The 19,424-nt window shown below is 38.6% G+C and overlaps 2 protein-coding genes across 7 annotated transcripts in view; one reads left to right on the top strand and one right to left on the bottom strand.

Moving 5' to 3' along the window:
* Positions 1-19,424, bottom strand: part of AKT3 (AKT serine/threonine kinase 3) — a 349,859-nt gene that overhangs the window by 16,581 nt on the left and 313,854 nt on the right. The gene's annotated exons all lie outside the window — the stretch shown is intronic.
* The window catches only part of SDCCAG8 (SHH signaling and ciliogenesis regulator SDCCAG8), a 237,851-nt gene that overhangs the window by 146,871 nt on the left and 71,556 nt on the right, over positions 1-19,424 (top strand). For 5 of the 6 annotated variants that reach the window (XM_066382023.1, XM_066382006.1, XM_066382017.1 and 2 more), the window contains one exon: positions 214-322. The exons of the other annotated variant lie outside the window; for it this stretch is intronic. In XM_066382023.1, the coding sequence (XP_066238120.1) occupies positions 214-322 (109 nt within the window). The remainder of the gene's footprint in view (positions 1-213; positions 323-19,424) is intronic. 6 annotated transcript variants of the gene reach the window in all.

Below are 19,424 nucleotides of genomic sequence, written 5' to 3'. Positions count from 1 at the left end.
GAGTAATTATTTGAAAAATAAATGTCTCTCAAGATTTAGTGTCTTCCCAGGTGAGCAGTCCTTTGACTTAGGACATTGAAAACATGACCTAGTATAGTAGCTAATGGAAAATGCATAGCTATCTTAGCCCTTTTACCTTTCTACATCTGGAAGCACTGCAGAGCTGCAACTGTAAACATCTTATGTTGGTGGGGGGTTTATTGTTATTTCTAGAAAATGAACAGTATTCATTGCTGACCTCCCAGCATACATTTTTGACCAAGTTAAAGGAAGAGTGCAGTACATTAGCCAAGAAACTGGAACAAATCTCTCAAAAAAGCAGGTAGGTAATGTTATATAATACTTTCAGATCACTGTTTGTTTAAATTCTGTAATTTTTGCTTAAAAGACAGCCTTTTCACTATTTTATAGTTGAATGCAAAATTAGATGCAGTAGCCCCCCATTATCCATAGTTTTACTTTTTCCAGTTTCAGTTAATGGAGGTTAACCATGGTCTGAAATTTTTAAATGGAAAATTCCAGAAATAAATAATCCGTAAGTTTTACATTTATTGTAGTTTTGAGTAACGTGGTGAAATCTCGAGTTACTCCATTCTGTCCCACCTGGGATGTGAATCATTTCTTTGTCCAGCCCTATCTGAGCTGTATGTCACTTAGTCACTTAGCACCTGTCTCAGTTATCAAATCAGCTGTCAAGGTCACTCAGTGCTTGTGTCCAAGTCACCCTTAGTTTACTTAATAATGACCCCAAAGCACAGGAGTAGTGATGTTGGCAATTTGGACATGTCAAAGAGAAGCCAGAAAGTACTTCCTTTAAAAGAAAATGTGAACACAGTACAATAAGGTATTTTGAGAGATTGAGAGAGCGAGAGAGACTACGTTCATATAACTTTTATTATAGTATATTGCTATAATTGTTCTGTTTTATTAGTAGTTATTGTTGTTAACCACTTACTGTGCCTAATTTATAAATTTAATTTCATCATAGATATGTACGTGCAGGGAGAAACAGTCTTTTCAGGCATCCACTGGGGGTCTTATGGCATATCTCTCGTGGATGAAGGGGGACTACTCTATGTGTTGATGTTTCCTGTGAAAATTATTTTCTCTGTATAAGTATTTCCTTAATTGTCCATACAGACACCTTTGCGATGTTTTGTGATTATGTACACATACTGTCATTTGACTTTCTAATGCAGGGGTCCCCAAACTACGGCCCACGGGCCGCATGCGGCCCCCTGAGACCATTTATCCACCCCGCCGCACTTCCGGAAGGGGCACCTCTTTCATTGGTGGTCAGCTCTCAGCTCCTGGAATACTGTATGTGGCAGCGCTGCAAAGCACAGTGTCGCTCACATACAGAATTACTTCTGGTGATGCAGGACGCTCGCATCACGGCTCCGGAAGCACATCATATCACTTGTTACGGCTAGCAGTGACAAATATGGAACTGGACATTGACCATCTCATTAGCCAAAAGCAGGCCCATAGTTCCCATTGAAATACTGGTCAGTTTGTTGATTTAAATTTACTTGTTCTTTATTTTAAATATTGTATTTGTTCCCGTTTTGTTTTTTTTACTCTAAAATAAGATATGTGCAGTGTTCATAGTTTTTTTTATAGTCTGGCCCTCCAATGATCTGAGGGACAGTGAACTGTCCCCCTGTGTAAAAGTTTGGGGACCCCTGTTCTAATGGCTAGAATTGAAAACTATGACATTTCAGACCACAAAAGTCAAGACAGCAATTATTCTAATAATAATAAAGGATGCAGATAGATTAAGCAGTTTTAAAGTCTTATGTTAATACATGTAATTCGTTTTAATCTATTATCACAGTTCTCTGTAGCTATAAACACACAAAAGCTATCTTTAAGTCAAATTATAATAGGTGAAGTATGTATATATAAAAATAAAAGATACTTTGAAATAAATAAACTAAAACCATCCTTTCCTTCTCTTTCCAAAATTGTTTTATTTTAATAAAATAGCCATCCTACATTTTATATATACACTACTTTTTTTTTTCTTTTTACAAATCCACTGATTGGGATATTTTTGAATTGTTTTTCTGCACACTTCCTAATCAGATTATCTCAATAAATGAATTATTTTATGTTGTAAATTGTAAGAAGCCTGAGTTCTCATCTCAGCTCTGACAGTAACTGTGTAATTCAGTTTATGTAATTCAGGTCAAAATTTATTTGACTTGCTTAAATCATAGTTTCCTCTTATAAATGAATGCTACTATACAGAATCCTTTGAATTGAACTATAAAAGGCAACGTTCACATAATTAGCTAGATACCAGATGTCACATTACAATATAACCTAATGAAAAAATAACACTGTATATCTTGTCTTCTGTATTTTTCTGAGACTCAGATCTACACAGAGCAAGCCCTGTGGCTCAGCAAGCACACCTACTGACTTAGGTATCTCATTTGGAAAAAATTTCTAGGTAGTCCAGAGCCTCTGATCACCCTGAGCCCTGCCTTGGGTTCCTCCATCAATAAACTGGCTTAGACAATGGAATCCCCATCTCTGAATCTCTGGGAGATACAGAAGGCTTATGAATCTAGTTCTTTCTGCTCCCCAAAAGGCAAAGGCTCCTATAACCACTGAAAATGTGCTCTGACATGTGATTCTTCTTAGCAAATAATAATTAAATATCTTGTTTGGTAGGGAAAAAGCCAGGGTGTCACCATACCATATATGTTCAGGAAATCTGACAAGGAAACCCACATGATTTTGTCATGAAAGAGACGCCTAAAATATCAACAATAGCTATATTTAACCAGAAATATTTTATTTGTCTCACTTAGATCCAAACATAACTAATTTGTTATATAACTGGATTATATAATTTCAAGAAAAATGATATTGATCTGGGGTTTCCAATATTATATTATTTTAAGATTGCTTTGTGATTGATTATTGATCATCTTGCTTTCTAAGGAAGCATAATTTGGGATTTTGAGGTGGATAAAAGAGAAAAGGGGGCTTTGTGTTTGGTGTATATTATTTAATTCTCACAGCAGCTTGAGACAGGAATTGTAATCTTCTTTCACAGATGAGAAAACCAATCCTCAGAGTGTTTAAATGGCTGATAAGTAGGGGAGCTAGGGTCCTAACTGGTTCCAAAGCCTATGATCTTTCTCACAATAAGTGCAATATTTTACACCTACTACTAAAGAAAATCCAGGCCAAAGGAGTTATGATGGGTAAGTGTGGAGAAAAAAATAATCTTTAAAACCTATGGAGAAATAGGCATACTTGGCAGGGGAGGGTTAACCTGTGAGCCTGGGTGTACTGTTCCCTGTCCCTGTAGACCCCCTTCATCCTGCTGCAGGTCTATCAATTCACCCTGTGCTGGTCTAGTGAACTTGAACCTCAACACGTCTCCAGCTCCTCTTTCTTCTGCTTCCTTTAGCTCTTGACCACTACTTTGTAAATTGAATGTGTTCATTTTTATCTGACACACAGATGGCACCCAATAAACATTCACTGAGTGAATGAATAAATGAATGAATGAATGAATGAATGAATGAATGAATGAATGAAACAAGTATGGTGTTACCACCCTATCTTGAGCTGACTCTGTTTCCGGTCTGTTCCTTTGTTGATGAAACAGGAACTGTCCAGTTAAAAAAACTTTCAAGTTCAGAAAGAACTAAATTTTAATCTCACTCTACCACTTAGTTTCATAACCTTGGGTACACTGCCTAATCTCTCCAGACCTCAGCTTCTCCATCTGTAAGTGCATTTCTAAAACCATGTTCAGGATTGTTGTGAGAGTTAGAAATTCAGAGAGAGATACATAGGTACATATACAAATATAAAGCTCCCAGTGCAGTGCTGGACACACAGCAGCTGCTATCCTCATTGATGGCATTGTTTTAGGGTCTTGACTAGCGATCTGGACATCACTTCCTCTGGCTATTGTAGTTTTGCCAGGGGCTGAGTGCCATTTCTTGAGAGACATGAAGCCTATATTACAATGAAAACCTTTATATTAAAGGCAAAGCAGGGTCAGGAAAATGTGGGCCTGTTTGTGATTCAGGTCTTGCTCTGGCCAATGCCTTGTTCTGTAAATCTGAAGAATTAAAATTGACATCTCCTACACCTTCACAAGTTGATCCCAAACTAAGGTCTGGCAAATAGTAAACACTGGGTAAATTATTCCTTATCATTGTTAAAATTTTAAAAGGTCTCTATACATTATAATATATGTATTTTACATGTCTCACGAGAAAATAATATATGGGATAAATTGTGATTTTAGAGTTTTTTTGTTTGTTTACTCTTAAATTTTTTGATCTAGCCTCATTTCCCTCTGGCTCAAGGTAAAGACTATGAGATTTTCAAAATTCATGCAAAATTTAACATTCCATTTTGATGCTACTTTCTGCTCTAAAACCACATATAAAACTTGAAGAGCCGAAAGTCTTTCTTTTTAAATAAAACTTAAAACCCTATTCAGCTTCTTAGATGCCCTCTAAGAGTGTGCCTTCACACACCCTGTACTAAACCTCTAGGGGAAATCATTTCACCTGTACTTTGAGGAAACAAGACCTTGGAGTTTTTTGAATCATCTATACTGTTGTCATTATGGAAGCTCAGTCTCCAAAATAATTATTTAAACCACGTAGCACTTTTAATTCATGTTTGCTTCTGTGTACTATAGTAAAAAAATTCCCAGAAAATAAGTATATTTATTTTTAATGTATCAACAATTTGAAGTACATTTTGATTGCTCCCTTTATTTTTACTAGGGACATTTCTCTAAAAGGTTCTTGTTATTCAAAATCCCATGCTAAACTGATGGATTCATACCATTTAAAATAAGTGTGTGTGTTTTTTTTAATACTCACAAGACGTAGTCATTTGACTAGAGCTCATGCAAAATGACTAGGAAAACTGACAATTTAGGCTCACTGTTCCTGAACTCTCTAACTCTTTGCTCCAGCCTCATGGGAAGGTGCTTACAAATGGTTCCCTCGTGTTCATGTGTGCGTGTGTGCTTGTGTGTTCTCTGTTTTCTCCCCCACAGTGATTAGCACAGTACTCCCTGTATTGTGTGCATCCCACACTGCTCTGTTGATGTCTGTAACCCCAGGGTCGGTGAATAGCACATCTCATTAAAAATGAACTGCCGGCCCTGTGCATTTTATAAAGCTTATGTTTGACCTTCAGACAGAAGGAGTAATTTCATTTTCCTTTCCATGGGCACCAGGCAGATATTGTGGCTGATTTTGTTGAATCTCATGTAAACTTTAGCTCCCCTTTCATCTTTATTCTTTAGGGCTCTGAAACCTTACACTGTTATAGGGTTGTTTTTTTGAACTTGGTAAGTGGAGATATTTAAACACCTCTGGTGCTGCTGTGATTACTCTTTATGAAAGTGAAGGAAGTGTTTCCTCTCCCTGGGAACTTAGATGAATCAGCAGTAAAATGTTTGCAGTGCAGTTCACAGTGTGATCTAAAACGGGCCTGGGGAGAGCTCAGAGAGGCCAGGCGCTGGCTAGGCATGAGCCCTGCCAGCTGCCAACTGCAGATCCGACACTTGCTGGGTCTGAGCCTCTCAATACTTGTAGGTTGAAAAGAACAGGATCTAAAGCTCAGAACCAGGGACTACATGGTTTTGCTTCTTTCCATCACTGACGCTTTCTGAGTTGCTAGGCTTGTGGATTGATGTCGAACACTGCCCATTTTGTATTTGTGATTTCCATTTTGTAATTAAGAAGAACAATGGGAGTCCATTGGGTCTCGTTATATATAATGGTTGGTTTAATTTGTTTCATTTTTATCTTGTTAATTGTAAATTGATCATTAAGATTTGAATTCTAATCGTCACCAGGGTTGTGAGTATTGAGGCTAGCGCAATGATCCTGGTTTTAATCACTGATGATGAGAAACAAATTTTATAATTTTGGTACATATTGCAGTTCATATATTTTAACACTGTATTTTATGGTGTTATAAATATTGTTAAGTGACTTTTAGTGTACTTTTACTGTGGACTATAATGTATGAATTATATTACTGTTTTGGCAACAGTAGGTATCCAACTGTGTGAGTTTAATTGAAGTAAAGAACACACACCCGGTTAAACTAGTTTTTTTCCCCTTGAATGTTTAGATGTTAGGTTGGAATGCTACAAAAATTATATTCTGCAAGAGGAGACTGATATTGGCTTCTGCTAATTGTTACCAAAACTCAAATGAGAATTTAAAAGAATAAAAATTAAGGGGTCATGTTTTCTTTTAAAAAGCGATGATCGCTGTAATTCTATTGATAGTAGTAAAATATTATATTTCACACAAATGCAATTATATAATACAAATGGTATCTAAAAATACAGGGGAAAGTTCATGCCTCTGTAGAGCCAGAAATTATCTACATTTTCTATGACAATGGATTAGAGTGCATTATTCTTTTATATGACACCAGGATGATCATGCCGCAAATGTAATCTCAAAATAACAAAGAAACTTGTAAGTTTACTTTCAACTTTGCAAACTACTAGTTCATTTAATATATCATAATATATCATGGGCTGTAGGCAGAAAATAGACAATGTCCATATACATTTCTCAACTTTTTATTGAACGGAAGTTGGTAGGCAAATGATCATTATAAACGAAGAAAAAGAAGCCCGAAAATATGCAAAGCAGGAAAAAATATTGTTGCAATAAAATACCTGATATTAATATGTACTTTATAAATACCATTTATATTTTTGTGATTTGATGAGTAAAGCATTCTCAACATAAAGCATTTGGATATAAGTACAGAGATGAATTAAGGAAAAAAATTCCATCCAGCTATTGTTAATTTTTGACGTTTTTTTTTATATCTATAATTTTATTTTTTTTAATGGGGTGACATCAATAAATCAGGATACATATATTCAAAGAAAACATGTCCAGGTTATCTTGTTGTTCAGTTATGTTGCATACCCATCACCCAAAGTCAGATTGTCCTCTGTCACCTTCTATTTAGTTTTCTTTGTGCCCCTCCCCCTCCCCCTTTCCCTCTCCCTCTCTCCCCTCCCCCCCCCCCCCCCCCCCCCCCCCCCCGCTTAACCACCACACTCTTATCAATGTCTCTTAGTCTCACTTTTATGTCCCACCTACGTATAGAATAATGCAGTTTTCTTATGTTTAGATCTTTGATCGATTTTGAGTTAATTTTAGTACAGGGGGACAAACTGTAGTCCAGTTTCATTCTTTTCATGTATCTTTCCAGTTTTCCCAGCACCATTTGTTGAAGAGGCTTTCTTTTCTCTATTGTGTGTTGTTGGCCCCTTTATCAAAAATTATTTGACTATATATATGTGGTTTTATTTCTGGGTTTTCTATTCTGTTCCATTGAGCTGAGTGTCTATTTTTCTGCCAATACCATGCTGTTTTGATTGTTGTGGCCCAATAATATAGTTTAAAGTCAGGTATTGTAATGCCCCCAGCTTCATTCTTTTTCTTTAGGATTGCTTTGGGTATTTGGGTTTTTTTTATAGTTCTATATAAATCTGATGATTTTTTGCTCCATTTCTTTAAAAAATGTCATTGGAATTTTGATGGGAATTGCATTAAATTTGTATATTGCTTTGGGTAATATGGCCATCTTGATTATATTTATTCTTCCTAACCAAGAACAAGGAATATTCTTCCATCTCATTATATCTTTTTCGATTTCCCTTAACAGTGGTTTATAGTTTTCATTATATAAGTCCTTTACATTCTTTGTTATGTTTATTCCTAGGTATTTTATTTTATTTTGTTGTAATCGTGAAGGGGATTATTTTTTTGAGTTTGTTCTCAAATGTTTCATTGTTGGGATATAGAAAGGCTATGGACTTCTGTATGTTAATTTTGTATCCTGCGACCTTACTGTATTGGCTTATTGTTTCTAGTAGTCTTTTTGTGGATTCTTTGGGGTTTTCGATGTATAGGATCATATCATGTGCAAAAAGTGATACCTTTACTTCTTCTTTTCCGATATGGATGCCTTTTATTTCTTTGTCTTGTCTGATTGCTCTGGCTAGAACCTCTAGTACCACATTAAATAAGAGTGGAGAGAGTGGACAACCCTGTCTTGTTCCTGATTTAAGGGGGAAAGCCTTCAGTTTTGTGCCATTTAATATGATGTTAGCTGATGGTTTATCATATATGGCCTTTATCATGTTGAGATATTTTCCTTCTATACCCATTTTGTTGAGAGTCTTAAACATAAAATTGTGTTGTATTTTATCAAAAGCCTTTTCTGCGCCTATTGATAAGATCATGTAGTTTTTGTTCTTTGTTTTGTTGATATGTTGTATTACATTAATGGTTTTATGTATGTTGAACCATCCTTGAGTTTCTGGGATGAATACCACTTGATCATGATGTATTACTTTTTTAATATGTTGTTGTATTCGATTTGTTAGTATTTTGTTTAGTATTTTAGCATCTGTATTCATTAGAGATATTGGTCTGTAGTTTTCTTTTTTTGTGCCATCCTTGCCTGGTTTTGGTATGAGGGTTATGTTGGCCTCATAAAATGTGTTTGGAAGTATTGCTTTTTCAATTTTTTGGAAGACTTTCAGTAGAATAGGAACCAAGACTTCTTTGAATGTTTGATAAAATTCGCTGGTATAGCCGTCTGGGCCTGTACTTTTATTTTTGGGGAGATTTTTAATGTTTTTTTCTATTTCTTCTCTACTAATAGGTCTGTTTAGGCTTTCTGCTTCTTCTTGACTCAGTCTAGGAAGGTTGTATTGTTCTAGGAATTTATCCATTTCTTCTAGGTTGTTGAATTTAGTGGCATAAAGTTTTTCATAGTATTCTACAATAATTCTTTGTATATCTACAATGTCCGTGGTGATTTCTCCTCTTTCATTTTGGATTTTGTTTATATGAGTTCTTTCTCTTTTTTCCTTGGTAAGTCTTGCCAGAGGTTTGTCATTTTGTTGATCTTTTCAAAGAACCAACTCCTTGTTCTATTAATTCTTTCTTTAGTTTTTCTGTTCTCTATTTCATTTATTTCTGCTCTGATTTTTATTATCTCCTTTCTTCAGCTGGTTTTGGGTTGTCTTTGTTCTTCTTTTTCCAGTTCCTTAAGGTGTGAAGTTAAGTGGTTCACTTGGGCTCTCTCTTGTTTGTTCATATATGCCTGAAGTGATATGAACTTCCCTCTTATCACTGCTTTTGCTGCATCCCATAGATTCTGATATGTCGTATTGTCATTTTCATTAGTCTGTATATATCTTTTGATCTCTGCACTTATTTCTGCTTTGACCCATTCATTTTTTAAAAGTATGTTGTTTAGTTTCCACATTTTTATAGGATTTTTTTCTTTTTTTTTGCAGTTGAATTCTAGTTTCAAGTCTTTATGATCAGAAGATATGCTTGGTATAACTTCGATTTTTCTGAATTTGCTGATGTTGTTTTTGTGGCCCAACATATGGTCAATTCTTGAGAATGATCCATGTACACTGGAGAAAAATGTATACTTTGTCACTTTGGGATGAAATGCCCTGTAGATATCTAGCATATCCAGATTCTCTAGTGTTTTGTTTAAGGCCAATATATCTTTGTTGATTCTCTGTTTGGATGACCAAACAGAATCAACGGTGTATTGAGCCGTCAGCGGTGTATTGAGGTCCCCAAGTATGATTGTATTTTTGTCAGTTTTTGTTTTAAGGTCAATAAGTAGCTGTCTTATATATTTTGGTGCTCCTTAGTTTGGCGCATATATATTAAGAATTGTTATGTCTTCTTGATTCAGTGTCCCCTTAGCCATTATGAAATGGCCATTTTTGTCTCTGAGTACTTTTGCTGTCTTGTAGTCAGCATTATCAGATATGAGTATTGCTACGCCTGTTTTTTTTTTTGATGTTATTTGCTTGGAGTATTGTTTTCCAGTCTTTCACTTTGAATTTGTTTTTATCCTTGTTACTTAGATGAGTTTCTTGTAGGCAGCATACAGTTGGATTTTCTTTTTTAATCCATTCTGCTATTCTGTGCCTTTTTATTGGTGAGTTTAATCCGTTTACATTTAGTATAATTATTGACACTTGTGAGTTCCCTATTGCCATTTTATAGATTTCTTTCTGTTAGTTTTGTGTCTTGTTTGATCCTTCTCTTTTGTTTTTCTATCTTTTGTTTTTATTTGGTTGTATTCCATACATCTTTCCTCTGTTTCTATCTTTTTTAAATCATGTGCTTCTGTGGTGGTTTTTTCAATGGTGGTTACCATTAAGTAATGAAAAGGGTTCCTACCCTGTTCATTGTAGTGCACTATCTTGTGAGTACTTTTGCACTCCATCGTTTTTTGTTACTGTTAATCTCCATCCTCTCCCCCCCCCTTCTTTTTGTTGTTGTCACAGTTTAAATTTGCTTTATTGTGTTCTTCTTGGAGCTTTTACTTGTGGCTTTGTTTTTTTTTTTGTTCTTTGTATCTGATTGGAGAACCCCCTTTAGTAATTCCTGGAGTGCGGGTTTTCTGATGATAAATTCCCTCATCTTTTCTGTATCTGTGAATGTTTTTATTTCTCCTTCATATTTGAAGGATAGCTTTGATGGGTATAGTATTCATGGCTGAAAGTTGCTCTCAGGACTTTAAATATTGGGGTCCACTTTCTTCTAGCTTGTAGAGTTTCTGTTGAGAAATCTGATGATAATCTAATTGGCCTTCCTTTATATGTTGTATTCTTCTTTTCCCTGGCTGCCTTGAACACTTTTTCTTTGCCGTTGGTTTGTGCCAATTTCATTATGATGTGCCTTGGAATAGGTTTGTTGGGGTTAAGAAAACTCGGAGTTCTGTTTGCTTCTTGAATTTGAGGGTTTAGTTCTTTCCACAGGCTTGGGAAGTTCTCATCTATTATTTGTTTGAGTATGTTCTCTATTCCATTTTCTCTCTCTTCTCCCTCTGATATACCTATTATTCTTCTGTTATTCTTTTTGATGGAGTCAGATAATTCCTGTAGGGCTATCTCATTTTTTTAAATTTTTGAGTCTCTTTCTTCTTCTCTCTGTTGTGCCTCAAGTTGCTTGTCTTCTATTTCACTAATCCTACCTTCTATCTGCCCTGTTCTATTAGCTAAGCTTGTTACCTCATTTTTCAGCTCGTGAATTGAGTTTTTCATTTCTGTTTGATTTGTTTTTATAGTTTCAATTTCCTTGGAAATATATTCTTTGTTTTCGTCGAGTTGTTTTCTGAGCTCCCTAAATTGCCTTTCTGTGTTTTCTTGTATATCTCTTATATCTCTGAGTATTTTTAGGATTTCTATTTTAAATTCTCTGTCATTTAACTCCAAGGTTTCCAATATATTACATTTTTTCTCCATAGGTTTTTCTTCATCTATCTGTGTTACCTCTCTTTCTTTTGTATCCATGATATTTGATTCTCTCTTCCTTAATGGCATCTGAGGGTGGTTTTGTTGATGGTATTAATGAGATTTAATAAAGAATAAAAAGTTAAAAAAATAAAAATAAAAAATAGAAAAGAGGTTTGTTTTTGTTTTTTAAATTAAAAATTAAAAAAATAAAATAAAATAAAAAGGAAATTATTCCCCCCCCTTCCTTTTTTCCTCTCCTCTCCTCTCCCCTCTTTCTTGAGAAAATCTTGTGGTGTACTGTGAATTATATTGTACTAAATAGAACAAACAATGCCTGTAATGGAGGGCCTGAATTGAGGAGAAGTAATAAAGGGGCAAAAAAAGGGGGTATGGACCCACAAAAAGCAAATAAGGAAAAAATTTGGTTCAAGAATAAAATGATTTGCTTTTAGATGTTGGTTGACTAAGAGATATGATGAGAGGAATAAGAGTGAAATAGGAAAGTGGGGGAAAATTTTCAAAAATTACTATTGTATTTAGTGGAACAAGAACTAGATAAAATGGAGAGTCAGGGATGGGAGCACTGCTAGTGAGTTAAGAAAGTGAAGTAAAAACCTCCCCAAAAGCCACAAACATAAGTTTGAGTCCCAGATAAGATAATTTGTTCGTTATTGAGGATTGAATGAGAGGAGACGTAAAGGAGAAAGGAAGAAACTAATATAGAGGGAGAAATGAAAGAGAGAGAGAGGAAAAAAAAGAGGGAACCACTAAAAGAAGAAAAAAGACAAAAGAGGAGAGAGAGAGAGAGTTAAGGGTTTTGGAGTGCAACCCTCATAGAGAGAAAGGAAGAGGAAAGAAAAGATAGTGGGAGATGCAACACTTACAGGTAGTGTAATTCAAGGAGAGGAGAGAGTAAGACCGGCAGAGAATTAAACGACCTAATTGGAGGAAGAAAAAAAAAATCAAGAATGAAGATAACAAACGAACAAATATAATAAAATGGGATAGGTTATAAAGTCTGTGGATTATTCTTGATTTTGAGGGGTTATCTTCTTGCTTTTTCTTTTCTCTCCCTCTTCCTGGTCGGTGACTCTGTATCCCGGGTTCTGCCCCTGTGGCACGCTCACGTAGAGGTTTGCAGTTGATAAGTCTCTATGGTGATGTCATGTATTGTGCTTTAGTCTCGTTGGCAGTCAAGGCTCATTAGCATTTGTAGGCTCCGACAGTGAGAGAGTCCGTGTTCCTGGAGCCTCTCTCCTAGTCCTTCCTTCCTCAATTAGTAGCCTGATAATCCAGCTATGGGGTTGCTGCTGCCTCTGCCTGGATAGTAAGAGGCTCAAAGAGCTAGCAACTCCCCACTCTATTCCCACTCAGCACAGGGCTCTAGGTAAGGCTCAGTCAGTCAGAGATGCTAGCATAATCAGGCGGGGCTTCCGCCCACACAAAGACCTCTGGCTCTGCCACTCTGTCTGGTAACACGGGCGGGTGGGTGGGTGCCCACTCCCGGGGCGCTCGGAGGAATCTCTCTCTCACTATCTGCGCTCACAGACCAGGATATCAGGCTGGCAGTCTCACCCTGAGTGAAACCCCGGCCTGCACGGAAAAGCTCCAGCGTTAGAATTAGTTCTTGTTCCCTTCCCGTGCGTGGCTTTTTCAGGGCACTGGGGCGGCCCGGAGATTCCACTTTCGGCCCACACAAAGGCCCCTGACTCTGCCTCTCTGTGGGTTAACACAGGTGCCCACTGCCGAGGTGCTCGGAGGAATCTCTTGCCCACTCTCCATGCGCGCCGACCAGGATATCAGGCCGGCTGCCTCACACTTTGAGTGAAACTCCCGCCCTCACAGAAAAGTTCCAGCATTGGAATTGGCTCTCGCTCCCTCCCCGTGCGAGGCTTTTTCAGGGTGCTGGGGTGGCCTAGAGATTCTGCTTTCGGCCCACACAAAGGTCTCTGGCTCTGCCTCTCCATGGGAGAACAGGGGCATCCACTCCTGGGGCTTTCGGAGGAATCTCTCACCCACTATCTGCGCGCGCTGACCAGGAGATCGGGGCAAATGGCTGCCCCACTTGTCTTTCTTTATCTGGTTTTGGCACGAGTGTTAGCTTGTATTGCCTGGGTTGCCACAGGCACAGTTTTTCCTCAGCTTGGATCTCCGTGCGAAAGTCTGGTTTGGCCATTTGTGCCGCGTCCTGGATCTATTCACCCCCTTTGCCTGCCTCAGTTTCTATACTCTCAGTTCCCAGTGAAAGCAGCCCTATTTAGGTTAGTGAGGAAGGTGGAGCATTTCTTACTCCTTATTTCCTTCGGGGTTTGATTATATATTTAGCCAGTTTTTCACTCGACCATACCTTCGGGTATATTGCAGAACATCTGGAGGCTCCAAGGATAGATTTTTCTGTTTCTGGTTGAAGATCTTGTTGAGTTTTGGGGGAGATTTATCGGTATCGCTTCCTACCGTACCATTACTCTGACGTCATCTCTGATGTTTTCTTTAGGTCATTTTCTATGTGCATGTAAATGTGTATGTATACTATTAAGGCAGTTTTGCATTCTACTTTTCCACTTAGTATTATCTTAGGAACATTTTTCTACATCACAAACTACTTGGAAATATAATTTTAATTGAATCATTTGTATTCATAAGACATTTAAGATGTTCTCAATTTTTAAGTGTTATGAATAATATAATAATAATTTTGCACATAGCCTGAATTTTTGATGAGTCTCTTTATTGGAGATGCTTAAAAGGGAATTGCTGTCCACAGACTATGAACCCTTTTAAGACTATTAATGTGTATTACTTTGTTCAAATACTAAACTAAATTCTCTTCATTACGTAGATACACACATCAGTACATGATGAAAAGAAGTAAGAGATTAAATTAAAAAGTGAGAGGCAAGCCTGACCAGGCGGTGGCGCAGTGGATGGAGCATCGGAATGGGACACGAAGGACCCAGGTTCGAGACCCCAAGGTTGCCAGCTTGAGCGTGGGCTCATCTGGTTTGAGCAAAGCTCACCAGCTTGAACCCAAGGTCACTGGCTCAAGCAAGGGGTTACTCGGTCTGCTGAGGGCCCACAGTCAAGGCACATATGAGAAAGCAATCAATGAACAACTAAGGTGTCGCAACAAAAGAAAACTAATGATTGATGCTTCTCATCTCTCTCTGTTCTTGTCTGTCTGTCCCTATCTATCCCTCTTTCTGACACTCTCTCTGTCTCTGTAAAAAAAAAAAAAGTGAGAGACAATACTGCTCAATGGGTAGAACTACCCCTTAGAGATGTACAAACTGGTGTTTGTGTCTGGGTTTGGCTAATCACCATTTGGGTGAATTTAGGCAAATTCTTTTTTTTTTTTTTTTATACTTTTCTGAAGCCGGAAACGGGAAGAGACAGTCAGACAGACTCCCGCATGCGCCCGACCGGGATCCACCCGGCACGCCCACCAGGGGCGATGCTCTGCCCACCAGGGGGCGATGCTCTGCCCCTCCGGGGCGTCGCTCTGCGGTGACCAGAGCCACTCTAGCGCCTGGGGCAGAGGCCAAGGAGCCATCCCCAGCACCCGGGCCATCTTTGCTCCAATGGAGCCTCAGCTGCGGGAGGGGAAGAGAGAGACAGAGAGGAAGGAGGGGTGGGGGTTGAGAAGCAAATGGGCGCTTCTCCTATGTGCCCTGGCCAGGAATCGAACCCGTGTCCCCCGCACGCCAGGCCGACGCTCTACCGCTAAGCCAACCGGCCAGGGCCTAGGCAAATTCTTAAACCTCATGTTTACATCACAGAAAAAAGGAAATAAACACATTGTAGGATTAATTGAGATCATTAATGTAAAGAATGGATTTCACTGTCTGCCATAGAGTAGGCATGGAATAAATATTTAACGGTAATCTAGTTTCTTTATGAAGTTTTTTGAATAATAATGAAATTGAATATTTTATAAATGTTTATTGACCATTTGTTTCTTTCTCTGAGAATATTTTTATATCCCTTGTATTGTTTTTAATTGGAATTGTGATGGAGAGTGAGGATAGCACTTTATTAACCCTCTAACGTTCATGTACATCCTCACTCAAAGGTTAACAAAAAACTCACTACTCAAGGGGTTAAGTAATGCTTGTAATCTTCATTTGTTTCATTTTTGTGTGTTTCCAATTCTTTTTTATTTAATTTAAAAAAATTTGTTCTCGATTTTTTTTGCTTTTATGGATTTTTTTATAAATAAATTTTTATTAATTTTAATGGGGTGACATCAATAAATCAGGGTACATATATTCAAAGAAAACATGTCCAGGTTATCTTGTCATTCAATTATGTTGCATACCCATCACCCAAAGTCAGATTGTCCTCCATCACCTTCTATCTAGTTTTCTTTGTGCCCCTCCCACTCCCACTCCCCCTCTCTCTCCTTCGCTCCCCCCCCACCCCGTAACCACCACACTCTTGTCCATGTTTCTTAGTCTCGTTTTAATGTCCCACCAATGTATGGAATCATGCAGTTTTTGTTTTTTTCTGATTTACTTATTTCACTCCGTATAATGTTATCAAGATCCCACCGTTTTGTTGTAAATGATCCAATGTCATCATTTCTTATGGCTGAGTAGTATACCATAGTATATATGTGCCACATCTTCTTTATCCAGTCTTCTATTTTTTTTTTTACACTGATTAAAGCCTTTAAGCAAACTCTTAGCCAATACAGCAAGAATCCATAAAAGAGTAGTGTCCTTAACATGTTCACCAAGTGTAAGTTGGCATCAACACCATTCCAAATCCCTGCAAATGCAACCCAACTCCAGTTCAGTCTGTTAGGAGCTGTCACACGGAGCAGGAGTCCAGGAAAAGTCCACATCCAGGAAAAGTCTGCATGGCACTGGAATTGTTGTCACAATTCTATACTTTGCAGCTCACGTCCAAGTCCCAATGACTGCTGCTTCTAGCTGGTAATGATTCAGGTAGACTGGAAAAGCCTGCAGCATGTGTGGAGATGGAGCTTCTGTCTCTGCCTGGAGAGATGAGACCAGAGTGCTTTTCCCTAGAGCTCTGCGACTGTGGCATGGTAAAGAGAACCTTGGGATACACTAAGCTGGGTGGCAAAAGGTAAATTCATAATAGAGGTTGGCAAAAGGGGGAAAGAGCTCTAAATTAGGAGTAGGTCCCAGCCTGAAATATGAGTGGGGCATTGAAGTAGGAGTAATAAAGGAAACACTATATATTAAACAAAGCAGCAGAAAATAGGACTATCAACACCCACAGCAGAGATCATCGAGGGAAGAATAAAAAACCTGACTATTCAGGCAAGACATAGTTAAGTGGCCCTTGTGCAAACGAGATCAGTTTACCTGCTTCTTGGAAGAAATACCCTAGGCTCGTTCACAGTGTCGTAGATGGGGCCGACGGCCCTGGGAACCTTCAGTGGCAAACCCCAGCATTCTGGGCAAGGTTAGGTCATAGGTGGCTGGAGCAGGGCTGGAAGAGACTGAACCCTCTCTTAGAAGAGCGAGGGGGAAGTCTACCTTCCAGTGTCCCTTTTTCCTCACAGCAAAGGCATGTAAGCCTGGCAGGCTTTCGCTCAATGACCTTCCTATTCACTATTGAAGCAGGACCCAGATGGCATCCTATGAGACCCCTTTGGGGCGTTGGAGCCTTTAAGGCCATATCCTAAAAGCTGGTAGTTCACCTGATCTCTATTGGGCTTTTTCTGCCTCTTGGTACCTTAAAAGCCATGCTCAAAAGATCTCGCTGAGGGGTTTGAGGATCCCCATCTGCCTATATAAACCTATTCCACTTATCTGGAGCTATTTGGAAAAAGCCAAAACAGTGTTATTAGCTGGATCAAATAAAAGAAGGTAGAAGTTTGCAGGAGAAAAAGATTTGGTGTCTCCTGTTCACCAGCATTCAAAAGAAATTTATAATTTTTTAAGTAAAATGCATGATATGATAGACCCACAGGAGTTCCAGGATATGACTCCCCCCTTTTAAATTTTTTTTAAATTGACATTAAAATATTTGCTGGGTATACTTTAATAATACCTTGACTTTAAAGATTGTAAGAAATACCCATAATTTGAAAGGTTTGATAAAATACAGTAAATGCTTTTGCTACATATGCAGAAGCATTGTCAGTTTAACCAGTTTAGGAAATCCAATAATATAAAAAATGCATACAGACAATGAGCTATAACATGCTTAGCAACCTCTCCTGTTCTGACAGAGGTTACTATAAATCCAGAATAGGTATCCACTGTAACGTGGACATAGAACTGTTTGCCAAATGAAGGTATATGAGTAACATCCATTTGCCAAAGTTGTCCTGGTAGGAGTCCTTGAGGGTTAACTCCAAATGAAGGGACAGATTGTAGTATAGGACCCCTTGGACAGGATTTACCAATCTGCTGTGCTGCTTCCCAAGAAAGTTGAAACTGTTTACACAGGGCTGCAGCGTTCTGGTGATGAATAGTATGAAACTGAATTGCTCGATCTGTCATCGAGCAATTGCTCCAAATGCAATTTATTATTTGCAGACTGGTTGCTCCAAATAATTTTCTTTTGGGTAGCTTGATCAACAAGGGCATTCCCTTGTGCTAAAGCTCCAGGGAGCATGGGGTGAGCTCGAGTATGTCCTATAAAACATGGAGCTCTATGCCTGACCAGGCGGTGGCGCAGTGGATAGAGCGTCGGACTGGGATGCAGAGGACTCAGGTTCAGGACCCCGAGGTCGCCATCTTGAGCGTGGGCTCATCTGGTTTGAGCAAAAAGCCTACCAGCTTGAACCCAAGGTCGCTGGGTCCAACAAGGGGTTACTCGGTCTGCTGAAGGCCTGCGGTCAAGGCACATATGAGAAAGCAATCAATGAACAACTAAGGTGTTGCAACGCGCAATGAAAAACTGATGATTGATGCTTCTCATCTCTCTCCATTCCTGTCTGTCTGTCCCTGTCTATCCCTCTCTCTGACTCACTCTCTGTCTCTGTAAAAAACAAACAAACAAAAAAACCATGGAGCTCTATCTTGATATTCAAGTCTTTGAAGAAGGAGGAACTGCTGAAATAGTTCATCAGCAGTTGTCCCTAAGACAGCAGTCTTTATAGTGGAAACAACCATAGGTAAATATTTGCTGTCTGTATATAGATTAAAGGAGTAATATGGCAAATGCTGAAAAGCCATGATAATGACATACAATTCTAGTCTTTGAGCTGATTTTAAGTTGACTGTTTCAGTATAAAGTTGTCCATTGATTTGTAAAAGTGATTTGCCATTTAGTGGAAGTTTCCCAGAGCCATTGTTGTTGATCCTTTGAAAAAAGGAACAACAGTAATTTTGAGGCTCAAAACCTATAAGCTGTAAGGGTCGTCTATGCCCCTTGATAATCTAGGAGGCGACAAGATCAAAATATGGAAGTGTATTCCATGGGCTATTAGATGGTTCAATGTGCCCAAGCTGTAGCTGCTCTTGTACCAATTGAGCAGCTGCCCTAAGTTTCTCCTGAGAAAGGGGCCATTGGTCTACCCATACAGGATTATCAGATTTCCAAGTAATTGGGTCTGCACAATGGATTATTGGGGTAGCAGGAGCTACCAAGGCCCCTATGCTGAATTTTGATATCCTAATCCACACCTTCTGGTATTGGGTGCCACTTCTATGGGGGTGAGAATTCCTCGCTGTTCTTTCCCTAGTCCCTTGGTGGGCAAAAATCCCCGATCAAGCATCTGAGTACTGACTTAAACCCTTAGGATTGACAAGCAATGCTCCCGTATTTTTCAAAACATCTCTACCCCACAAATTAACTGGCCACCCAGGGAGCACAGAAGGCTTAAAAAATCCAGAATGACCTTCTTAATCTTCCCAATGTAAAAAACTAGAACTTTGTTGAGGGGATTTACTCTGCCCTATACCTTGTAATTCTGTGGCTGCTGCATGAATGGGCCAGGAAGGAGGCCAGTGTAGCTTGGCAATAACAGATACATCAGCTCCAGTATCTAAAAGTCCTTTAAATTTATGCCCATGTATTGTTAGTTCCATTTCAGGTCGTTCCTGACCCATTTTTTTAAATCTAATTGGCAAAATCAGAGGAGCCAAATCACCAGTTTTCTTGGGGCCCCTTTTGCAGGATG

Source organism: Saccopteryx leptura, chromosome 1, assembly GCF_036850995.1.
Source record: "Saccopteryx leptura isolate mSacLep1 chromosome 1, mSacLep1_pri_phased_curated, whole genome shotgun sequence".
In the NCBI taxonomy this organism is placed as follows: Eukaryota; Metazoa; Chordata; class Mammalia; order Chiroptera; family Emballonuridae; genus Saccopteryx; species Saccopteryx leptura.
The sequence above is the reverse complement of the archived record's forward strand: the minus strand, read 5'-3'. Positions and strand labels throughout refer to the sequence as shown.